Source organism: Urocampus carinirostris, chromosome 14, assembly GCF_059441175.1.
Source record: "Urocampus carinirostris isolate Australia breed hairy pipefish chromosome 14, RoL_Ucar_1.0, whole genome shotgun sequence".
Classification (NCBI taxonomy): Eukaryota; Metazoa; Chordata; class Actinopteri; order Syngnathiformes; family Syngnathidae; genus Urocampus; species Urocampus carinirostris.
In genome coordinates this window covers 24,124,344-24,135,412 of record NC_142362.1, presented here as the reverse complement: position 1 = coordinate 24,135,412, position 11,069 = coordinate 24,124,344, and the positions used below count along the sequence as shown (strand labels likewise).

The following is an 11,069-nucleotide window of genomic DNA, read 5'->3' as shown; positions in this document are numbered from 1 at the left end:
TTTCCTTTTTCAGAATCGGTGCTTTCATTTTATTGAAAACATCTCATGGAGACAATGTGTAGAACAAATGAGGCTGCATATTTTTACACAGCCTGTATCAATAGTAAAAAGCAGATTGCCGGCAAACAAACGGAGGACAAAGCTTTGAACTGCCGTCAGCATGCAGCATATATCAAGACTTAAGTTGACAGGGTGGAGTTAAAACAGTCCAATTTTCACTTGAGCTGCTCGGCATCTGCCGATGATGCAGCTCTCCAGCAGCTTAATCATGTCCATCTTGACCTGAAAAAATAAAGAAATAAAATAAACACGGGGAAAAAAAGGGTTTCGTATTAAAATAATAATATATACAAAGGAATGTGACCTAACTTCATTTACTTAAGGCCGCAACTAAAGATTTATTTTGTAATCAATGAATCGGCCAATTATTTTTTCGATTAAGCAATAAATCGGATTTATAATTTCCCTCATATTTATTCAAATAGGGGGGGTTATCCTCAGCAGTAAGATGTTGGAAGATTATGTCAGCTTCCTCTAGGTGAGGCTCATGTTGTGCCAAAATAAACCCCCCCAAAAAACGATGCAAATTTCTCAACCTATGAGGATTTTACAAATGCACATTAGTCAAGTCAAGTCAAGTCATTTTTATTTGTATAGCCCTAAATCACGAAGAGTCTCAAAGGGCTTCACAGATTGTTACACTATATTACACAAACTATTTTCAACCGACAAGAGGAGTAGGTTATTCGTATGCAATGGAGTAGAAGTGAGTTTTAAGTTTAGATTTAAACATTTCCACTGAGGTTGCAGATCGAATCTCAGGGGGAAGAGCATTCCACAGCACCGGTGCCCGGATGGAGAACGCTCTCGAACCAGCAGAAGACTTCTTTGCTCTCGGGATCATCAGAAGACCAGCACTCTCAGATCGTAGGCTTCGGCCCGGGACATAGTGGCAGATCAGATCTGAAAGATAAGAGGGAGCAAGTCCATGTATGATTTTGTACAATACTAAGAGAACTTTGAAGTCACATCTTTGGCTAACTGGGAGCCAATGCAGGTTAGCCAAAATCGGTGTTATGTGATCGTACTTTTTTGTCCTGGTTAAGAGCCTCGCTGCGGCATTTTGTACTAGCTGAAGAGACTTGATTCTGGACTTCGGGAGACCGGAGAGTAGTGCATTGCAGTAATCGAGACGGGAGGTAACAAATGCATGAATTATTGTTTCCGCATCAGACTGAGACAGTATTGAACGGATTTTAGCAATGTTGCGAAGATGGAAGAAGGCAGTTCTAGTAATTTGTTTTACATGCATCTCAAAGGATAGTTCAGGGTCAAATATGACACCTAAATTTTTAACTGAGTCACTCTGTGTGATGTGACATTTGTCAATGTTCACAGCAGTTTTTGAGAATAAGTCCCGGCATTTAGAAGGACCAATGACTAACATTTCAGTCTTTTCAGAGTTAAGACGCAAGAAGTTGAGTGACATCCACTCTTTTATCTCAGTGAGACAGGCCTCCAAATTTCCACAGTTTAGTGTGGAAGATTCCTCCAACGGAAGATATAGTTGAGTGTCGTCTGCATAGCAATGGAAGCTGATATTGTACTTGCGAATAATATCACCTAACGGAAGCATGTAAATGTTGAAAAGTAGGGGGCCGAGCACTGAACCCTGCGGAACACCGCAGGTAACATTAAAGGGCTCAGATGTCGTTTCACCATATTTAACACAGTGTGTCCTATCTGAGAGGTAGGATTTGAACCACGAGAGGACAGCTCCTGAGAGACCAATCCATTTTTCCAACCGTTCTAGTAGGATATTGTGGCGCACTGTGTCAAAAGCAGCACTAAGATCCAGCAGCAGCAAAAGTGATGAAGCGCCAGAATCCATTGACATTAGGAGATCATTTGTTACCTTGATCAGAGCTGTCTCAGTAGAGTGGTTAGCCCTGAATCCTGATTGCATGGATTCAAAAAGGTTATTCTCCGATATGAAAGCATTCAGCTGCTGTGCCACTACTCTTTCGAGTACTTTAGAGAGGAAAGGTAGGTTTGACAAAGGTCTGTAATTACTTAATATTTCTGGATCAAGGTTGGGTCGTTTCAGTGTGGGTTTAATAACGGCGGACTTAAAAGCTGCTGGAACTACACCTGAGGAGAGTGATGTATTTATAATATTTAGAACTGAAGGCCCAAGGACGCTAAAAAGACTTTTAATAAGTGAACCTGGGAGCGGGTCGAACTGGCAAGTTGTCGGTTTGGCCGCATTCACCACTTGTTTGAGATCATCAAGTGACAGTTCACTAAAACCGGCCATTTTCCCAGGGCAGCCACCCTGTCGTGCATCTGTAAATTTCAGTCCTTTAATACGTGTGGTACTAACAATATCTTTTGCAATTTCTTCCTGTATGTATTGAATCTTCTTAGTGAAGAAGACCATTAAGTCCTGAGCAGAGTGTGTCGAACTGTCTGCGATAGGCTGTTGCCTTGTAAGCGATGCTACAGTGTCAAAAAGGGCTTTGGGGTTGTTCTTTTGAGACGCAATCACCTTCGAAAGGTAGGCCGATTTTGCAGAGGCAAGGGCCGCTTTATACTTTAACAAGCTGTCACACCAGGTTTGATGGAAAACCTCAAGCTTGGTAGCGCGCCATTTTCTCTCCCATTTCCTGCATTCTTTTTTAAGGGTTCTAGTTTCATCAGTAAACCAAGGTGTGCGTCTTTTAGGACGTGATTTTAGTTTTATGGGCGCTATTGAATCCAGCACACTAGTCAGGGTGGTATTGAACTCATTCATGAGTGAGTCAATCGAGCCATTGTATTTAGGAAAGGACGCAACTGCTCCAGGAAGGAGTTCAAAGAGCTCAGAAACTGTGCCAGTGCTTATATTGCGTCCGCTAGATCCCTCAGCTTTATTAACTCTACATTTAGTTAGCACCTCAAATGTCACTAAATAATGATCAGAGATAACAGTAGTACACGGTAGCACCATAATGTTTGAGGTTAAAACTCCTCGAGTCAGAATCAAGTCTAGCGTGTTCCCATTTTTATGGGTTGGCAAGTCAACCAGTTGAGTAAAACCAAATGCATCAATTAGAGAACTAAACGCAATAGTAAGTGAACTGTGTGGGGAGTTCATATGAATGTTAAAGTCTCCCATAATTATAATTTTGTCTGCATAGGTTACTAGTTCAGACAAAAGTTCAGCAAATTCGTCTAAGAAAGTTGTGTATGGCCCAGGTGCACGATAGATAGTTATTACATCAATTGACAATTGAGGGGACCGCATCACAAGAGCCTCAAACGTTTTGTAATTATTAGAGGTACGTGTATTAAATTTGAGCGATTTTTCAGAGATTAGCGCAACACCACCACCCCTTTTCAGTGTGCGTGCTATATGACTACTCTCGTAGTCTGGGGGAGAGGCATAATTTAGCGCTAAGTGCTCATCCGGGCGTAACCACGTTTCACAAAGACCCATACAGTTAAGTTTATAATCACGAATAATGTTATCAACAAGTAAAGCTTTTGGAGCAAGCGATCTAATATTTAACAGACCAAATTTCAGCTTTGCTGAATCATTTGACTTAGCTGAACTCTTTGTAGTCTTTGTCGAGATCTTCAAAAGCTCCCGGCGTTGTGGCCGCTCGTGAGCGCTGAGTTCAAAGCGTCGGTTGTCCGGCGAGGAATGAATGGTGGAATTAGTTACATCCTCGCGTCCATCTTGCTGCTTGGACTTCACACGCTTCACACATCTACCTGCACGGCAACCACGTTTCTGTTTTCTTTCTTTACGGGGCCGCCGCCGCCGTTTTTTAAGAGGAATAGCTGTCCACAAGGATGCCGGGTCTCTTTGAAGTTCGCTCGGTATATCATGGGCGGTATAAAAAGTGCCCGAATAATCGAAATTTAGACGCCCACCCAACCGAATAAGTTCGTCCCTACTGTAAGTGTTTTTGGCCACACATGTGTCCAAAAGTGAAAGCAAAAAAGACAAGAGAACGGCAATAAATAGAAGATTAGCTGGAGAGCTCGCCGCAAGCATGTATCCATGCGCAGTCGCCATCTTGAAAAAAATCTTAAAAAAATTAATCATCATAGTTCATGCATTTCTGCTTATATTTTAAATCAGTGTTGTTTTCTTAATGGATTAAGTTTTATTGAACATTAGTAAGTATCTGTAAGGGGCTGTAGTAAATTCAAAATCCCAAAGGTGACAACCACCAGGAAAAGTATGTGTGACCAAGTCAAGTCATGTTTATTTGTATAGCCCTTAATCACAAAGACTCTCAAAAGGCTGCACAGATCAAAGACTATTGCAAACTATTATTACAGACTATTAACCTACATGAGGGCAAATGATACACATATTATCAACATAAAGTATAGGCTATTCATATGCTATAGAGTAGAAGTGTGTTTTAAGCTTTAAACCTTCCAGATCGAATCTCAGGGGGAAGAACATTCCACAGCACCGGGGCATGGATGGAGAACACTCTCCAACCTGCGGATCTCATTGATGTGCCACTGCTAATCTGAGCTAACTTTGGGCAAGAGGTGGGGAACTGATGTTTTTAGGAAAAAATAAATGTTTAATATGAATTAAATAACAAATAGAGAACTAAACAAAAAAACAACAGTACAGTTTAAAAAAGATGGTGAAATTGGAGTTTGGATCCTGCGAGTCTCTAGGTTATTTAAAAAAATTTTTTCCCAACAAATGCTAGCTAAATGCTTTCTCTGTCCACGAGAGTAAAGTGTTGAGTTTGTATAGCCTGATGAGTTGGTTTGGGTGTAAAACTGCATTCACTCAACTGTTAAAATTAAACAGTTAAGAAATTCAATGCCAAAAATGAAAATCTTTTTCCCCATTGTTTGTGAATCGATGAGTTGTGTTTACAAAAAGGTCCCCTGTCTTCTGTGATTATAATATGTAGGGTAGGTTACTAATGTAGGATAAAGTATAAACCTGCCCAACAAAACTAAAGCTAAAATGTTAATTATTGGTTAATCTAAATGCCGTGACTTGTTCTCGAAAACCGCTCTGAACATTGACAAATGTAATATCACATAGAGTGACTCAGTCAAAAATGTAGGTGTCACTTGACCCCAAACTGTCCTTCCAAACATACATTTAGAATATTACGATAACATCTTTTTCCAACCTTCGCAACATTGCTAAAATTCGCCCTATGCTGTCCCAGTCCGATGCGGGGATTATAATTTATGCATTTGGTACCTCCCGTCTCGATTACTGTAATGTACTACTACTCTACGGTCTCCCGAAGTCCAAAATCATGAGCCTTCATCTGGTAAAAAATTCTGCAGCAGGGCTTTTAACTAAGACAAGAAAGTTTGATCACAGTACCCCGATTTTAGCAAACCTACATAGGCTCCCTGTTAGCCTAAGCTGTGATTTTAAGGTTCTGTTGGTAGTATATAAAATCATGCATGGACTTACTCTTTCATATCTTTCAGATTTAATTTCCCCCTATATTCCGGTCCAGAGCCTCCGCTCTGAAAATGCTGGTCTACTAGTGATCCCAAGAGCCAAGAAGAGATCCGCAGGTTCAAGAGCGTTCTCCATCCGATGTTGAGGAATGCTCTGCCCCCTGAGATTAGATCTGCAACCTCGGTGGAACTATTTAAATTTCGGCTTAAAACACACTTCTATTCTATAGCATGTGAATAACCTATATTTTATGTTGACAATATATGTGTATTAATTGTCATTGCAACATCCATTGCAGTCTGGTCATCCTGGGAGGGGGATTACCTCATGTGCGGTCCCTTTTCAAGGTCTGTTCATTTTCCTCATGTTGAGTTTTTTTTGTTGAGTTTTTCTTTGCCCTAATGTAGGTTTTAGATTAGGGGATGGTGTGATAATAATCTGTGGTGTGTAATAATCTGTGGTCTGTACAACCCTTTGAGACTTCTTGTGATTAAGGGCTATACAAATAAACATGATTTGACGTGACATTTGGAGTCGACATCCTTTTACTGATCTGGCCTGCTTGAGTACAGAAAGTCGGGATCCAGCCCCTAAGGCAAACTGAGTTTTGAAATCCCTGGTCTGGAAGCATCTGGGGGCATGCACCACCCGGATTTTCGTTGTTACATTTTAAATACAAACGCATCGATCTGGTGCATTTTTAGATCAAAATCAAGCTTGATTGATGAACATGTACCCACTACTGAATGATAAATACACTAGTAATGAAATGTATTGACAAAGCAAACAAGTCAAACCCACCAGCATGGTAAGTGAGACAGGGAGTTTAATGCAAAGAAATTCTGCTCATCATCTTATTAGACTAAACAACTATTGTTGATCCGATGATGATTAAAGGTATGGTATCAGCGAACATACTGAATAATAATGCATGATCCTAGAAAAGAAAGCTAAAAAGTTGGAGTTGACATTCTTTTACTGATCTGGCCCAACTGAAAACAAAGTCTGGATCCGGTCCAAAAACCAGAATGATTTCGACATTCCTGATCCAATGTAATGTAGTGCAGTGTAATGTTACACCAACAGGGGGGAGTGTCCTACCTCAGGAATGTCCATCATCCTCCTGCACTTCTGGTCTCTCCAATTCCAGTCCAGAACCAGAAAGCGCAACGCATGCAAACTCAGGCCATCTAGAGGAACAGAAAAGTCATTGCAGGGATGAATCAATTTTATATTCAATATTTTAAGTGGTCAATGGTGCATTTACCGCTTTTGATAAGATCACTGATCCTACAAGGTGTCCCCACTCCGATGTGAAAGACGCCTTTTTGCAGAAGCTTCACCTGCTCCTTGATCTTTGTACAACAAAAGACAAAACGCGTCAACCTTACCATTTCTTTACCATTTCCCATATTGTCATATTTGACTTGTAAAACTGCGAAAACCAGACATGAAAACGACTAGGTGGTTTAGAAAGGGTGTGGAGAAGACAATGTATAACCTAATAAATATTGATACATTCAATATTCTGGCTGAATTTAGCCTGAGGTCAATTGCATGAAAGCAGGTTAAATTTAGCTCAGTTCAGTTACTGTGGCGATTCATTCTCTACAGCTAGCCTGCTCCTTTCCAGGCTAACAACTAGGCTAAGTTTAGCCCCAGAGATACATGGACTTTCTTGGTATGTTGCATTATTTTAACTAAACTGCATTAAAAGCATAGATGCGGGCTATACTGTATTCTCATTTCATTGAACTTTCTTGAATGTATAATTGGAACAGTCGTTTCGTAGCGAATTGTTTTATTGCTATGCCAATCTAAAATGCTTGTCAAATGGCCATCAGAGCTTTGATGAATATGTATATTATTGTCGTTTTTGAGATTCCAAAAAGTAATGCAAACCTAGCAAAGATGGTATTAATGATGTTTTTGAAAAGGGTAATACAGTATACATAGCTGCAATTTCCACTCATCTGTCCCCTGGTCAAAGAAGGAGAAGTTTGTTCTTAATGAAGGATCAATGAAATAAAAGCAAAGGAGAAAAAAACTACAACTAAAATTAGAATCGGCAAACATGCTTATAATTAAGCCAAAATGCGCCAGCCGACTAGTTCACGCTGCGCTTATTAGGTTAGCCTTTCTTTATTCAACTTTTGCGCAATATCTCCCTGGGCAACTCCGTGCCCACTCACTGCTACACACTCTGGTTGCTATTGTAATGTTTTTGTGTAGAGCCGCATGCCCAAAAAAATAAATATAAAATGCACCAAATCGATCAATAAAGTGAGTTAAGCGTTGTAGTTCTAAATGTAGGGTTGGGATTCCATGAACTGCAATGATCGATCTTACCAAATAACATCTTTTTAGTTTATTGTATAATCTTAAGTATCTTCAACTCAATTCACGTAGGTCTCCCTTTTTTACTTAAAAAAGGGAATTTTTCCAAAAAGTGAGAGACTTTCAGACCTGGAACCAACCAGTCCCGTAATAACTAAATAAAATAAGAGTGAAACTCTACACAACCTTTATGTGTTTTGCAAAAAGCTTGATAGCCTTGGCTTCACCCTTGAATGTTGTCAGTTGCCTGGAGAGCAAAAATAAAAAGTGAAATCAACAGTGCCTCGAATTATCGAACATCAAAGTAACTTCATGATAGATGAAGTCAGAGAGAATGAAATATAAGTAAATATCAAAACGAAAACCTTACTTTATGAGTTCAATGGCGCGGAGGGCAGAGCTGCAGACGATAAGCATAACAGCAGACTGTTTTTGCGAGTGTTCTTTCTGAATTTTGGCCCATTTGGGACAAACTAAGAGAAAACAAAAGAATGGTGAATGAGAAATTCATTAATAACAGCCCTGAAAAAAACCCAGGCTAAACAGACATACAGTAGAGTATATTCACAGCATCTCACCTTTTTTCTCCCATTATTACTTTCATAATAACCAGACTATAAAGACAGCGTTAGGTAATTTTAAAACTATACAGTGCTTCGCAAAAGTAATAGATCCAAAACTATCTATCACATGCGCCGTAGTATGCCCACCCTTGCTCTCCAGGCTTGAGGTCTGGACCCTGGCTTGGCCATTCCTACACCTTTATGAGTTTTAAACAAATAGGTTGTCGATTTAGCTTTATGTTTAGGGTTGTTGTCCTGTTGTAAGATTCACAATTCTCAGGTCTGTTGTAGACTCCAACAGATTTTGATTCATCCATATTCCCATCTACTCTAACAATCTTCCCAGTTCCTGCTAAGAAAAGCAGCCCCAGAGCATGATGCTGCTACCACAATGTTTGACGGTGGGATCTTGTTTTCTAGGTGATGTGCGGTGTTACTCTAACGCCAAACGTAACACTTTTCATTCAGTCCAAAAAGTACAATGTTGGTCTCACTTTTGTTTCCAACTTCTTACAAATAGGACTGTTTCTGGTATTCTCTGAGAAAGGGCTTTCTTCTTGCAACTCTTCAATTAAGGGCATAATTATGCAGATTACGGCTTATAGTTGTCTCATGCACAGGTTGTCCCACAACAGCTGCAGATCATCCAATGTGACAATGGTTCTATTGATTGCTTGTCTGATTAGTTTTATGCTTGTTTAAGCTGAAAATTCAGGTGGATGGCCAAGTCTTGCAGTGGTTTTATTTCGATATTATTGCTCGCACAGTGAAATATTCTTGTATCCCACTTCTGCTTTGAAGTTTTCCACAACTTTATCACAGACCTGACTGGTGTGTTTTTGGTCGTTATAATGCTATAATAATGTTACATTATGTTTGTTCAAGTGCATTCAAACTGAGACTTAACTACTCTTAGGTGCACTGTCATTGTTAGTAATTTAGGTTTGACATTAGATATTTCCGAAGTTATCAGGGAACTTCTAAAGTAAGTTGGCTGAGCTAAGAGAACAAAGGGCAAACATTTACTACTTTTCAGTTTTTTTGTTGTAAGTATAATGGAAAGTATTCAATAATTTTGTTCCACCTCACAATTGTGTCCCATGGTTGTATTCGATAATATTTTCATTTTTTTATCTTTAGGTTTGAAGCCTGAACTGTGGCAATATGACATAACGCTCTATAGGTGGTCAATACTTTTGCCAGGCAATGTATGTCTAAACCATCTACATTTCCCCTCCATATTGGAAATTCAAGATTGACAAAGATGTCACGTCGGCGAGACTCACTCTCTTTGAGATAGGATGAGAGGGTGTGGGTCTGGTCATTGCATGCCAGGAAGCAAGAATCTGGGAGATAGGTGGAAATTCAGGTTGGGCAAAAGGTTGTAAGAGGTTGTGTTAAAACTCACCTGGTAGTTTGAGCTCCTCCAGCTCGATGATAGAGACCTTATCTGAGAAGTATCCCGAAATCAAGTTTTGAAGATCCGCTGGACAGGCGGGCTTAGGCTCAGAAGTGGCCAACACATCTGTGATGGTCTTCTTTTTCTTCGAGAAAGACACTTGAAATATGAAGAAGAACTGACTGTTTGCTCTAGCTATACCAGTTTGGCCTACCTTTTTCCTTCTGGGTGGTTTGGTTGCCGTCTCATCATTGCTGTCCTGCTTTGGAATGTTTGAACATGTGAGATTTACTTGATATTTTTTCCTCAAATATAATATAGCAAAGCATGAAAGCTCTATGTGAGCAGAGTCTTGTATTCAGGGTTTGTACAGCATTTCATGACTGAATTCAAGCACTTTCTAAGAACTTCAAAGCCAATTATACAATTTTTCCAGATACATTAAAAAAATCTTGTATGAGTCTTGTATTTTACAGAGAACCAAATATATCTGCAATTTACATATGCAATTTTATTTTGATGTGTGCATTTATAAAGAGATGTGATTTTTAGATCTTGAGTAAAATCGTGAACATATGTGTGGATCTAAACGTGGGTAAAAATGACTGAAGAGTAGATTACATTTTTAGTTGTAGGAAGTTCTTCCCATTACAATTTCCCACTGGAAAACACTAGCCTAATTTTTTGCACGGCACATAATAAATGTCTATAATTGATACATAATCCTTGCACTAATACACATTTCATAGTGCCCTGTTTAGGTGTAGCATGCAGCTGTCTGCTTGTGCTTGGCTTGTAAGGAAAGATGGCGCTTCATCGGATAATGTCGAACAAACTAATGCCAGCTGCAGCTGGTTTCTAAGCAGACTTGTTAAGAAGCATGACAACAATTTCAAGCACTACATCCAAAATTCAAGCACTTTTCAGTCCTTGAAAATCAAAAATTAAAATTCAAGCATTTTTCAAGGATTACAAGCACCCGTATAGATGTATTTTCCATCCCAGAATATACATCTCCTATGAATAAAGACAAAACATGGTGAATTCTTGATTTTGTATTACTCTGGAGTACCTTTTTCGTCTTTTTCGCTGTCACCGATTTTTCTGGTCCTGTCTTTCTCTTTTTTGCATTCTTTGGTATGTTTGGCTTTTCTTGAATTGTTTCAGTCGTGCTTTTGTTCTTTTCAGCCTCACCCTCCTCTTCAGAGTCATCTATGTAGCAAAAAAAAATAAAACATAAAAAAAAAGAACTAAAAAAGGTGTTAAAGGGGGCCGGGGGGTGGTGGTTCTATTCTGGATGAATAAGTTATACACAATAATA

The 11,069-nt window shown here is 39.4% G+C and overlaps 1 protein-coding gene across 2 annotated transcripts in view; it reads right to left on the bottom strand.

Annotated features, from left to right (window-relative positions):
- cmss1 (cms1 ribosomal small subunit homolog) overlaps nt 1-11,069 on the bottom strand; it is a 36,597-nt gene continuing 25,528 nt past the window's right edge. Inside the window, exons 2-10 of one of the 2 annotated variants that reach the window (XM_088353074.1) lie at nt 10,821-10,960; nt 9,963-10,010; nt 9,758-9,893; nt 9,636-9,695; nt 8,157-8,259; nt 7,973-8,033; nt 6,717-6,804; nt 6,551-6,639; nt 1-282 (exon numbers count right to left, since the gene is read on the bottom strand). In XM_088353074.1, the coding sequence (XP_088209200.1) occupies nt 199-282; nt 6,551-6,639; nt 6,717-6,804; nt 7,973-8,033; nt 8,157-8,259; nt 9,636-9,695; nt 9,758-9,893; nt 9,963-10,010; nt 10,821-10,960 (809 nt within the window). In that variant the 3' untranslated portion in view covers nt 1-198. The remainder of the gene's footprint in view (nt 283-6,550; nt 6,640-6,716; nt 6,805-7,972; nt 8,034-8,156; nt 8,260-9,635; nt 9,696-9,757; nt 9,894-9,962; nt 10,011-10,820; nt 10,961-11,069) is intronic. The other variant, XM_088353075.1, reaches the window with a different exon arrangement.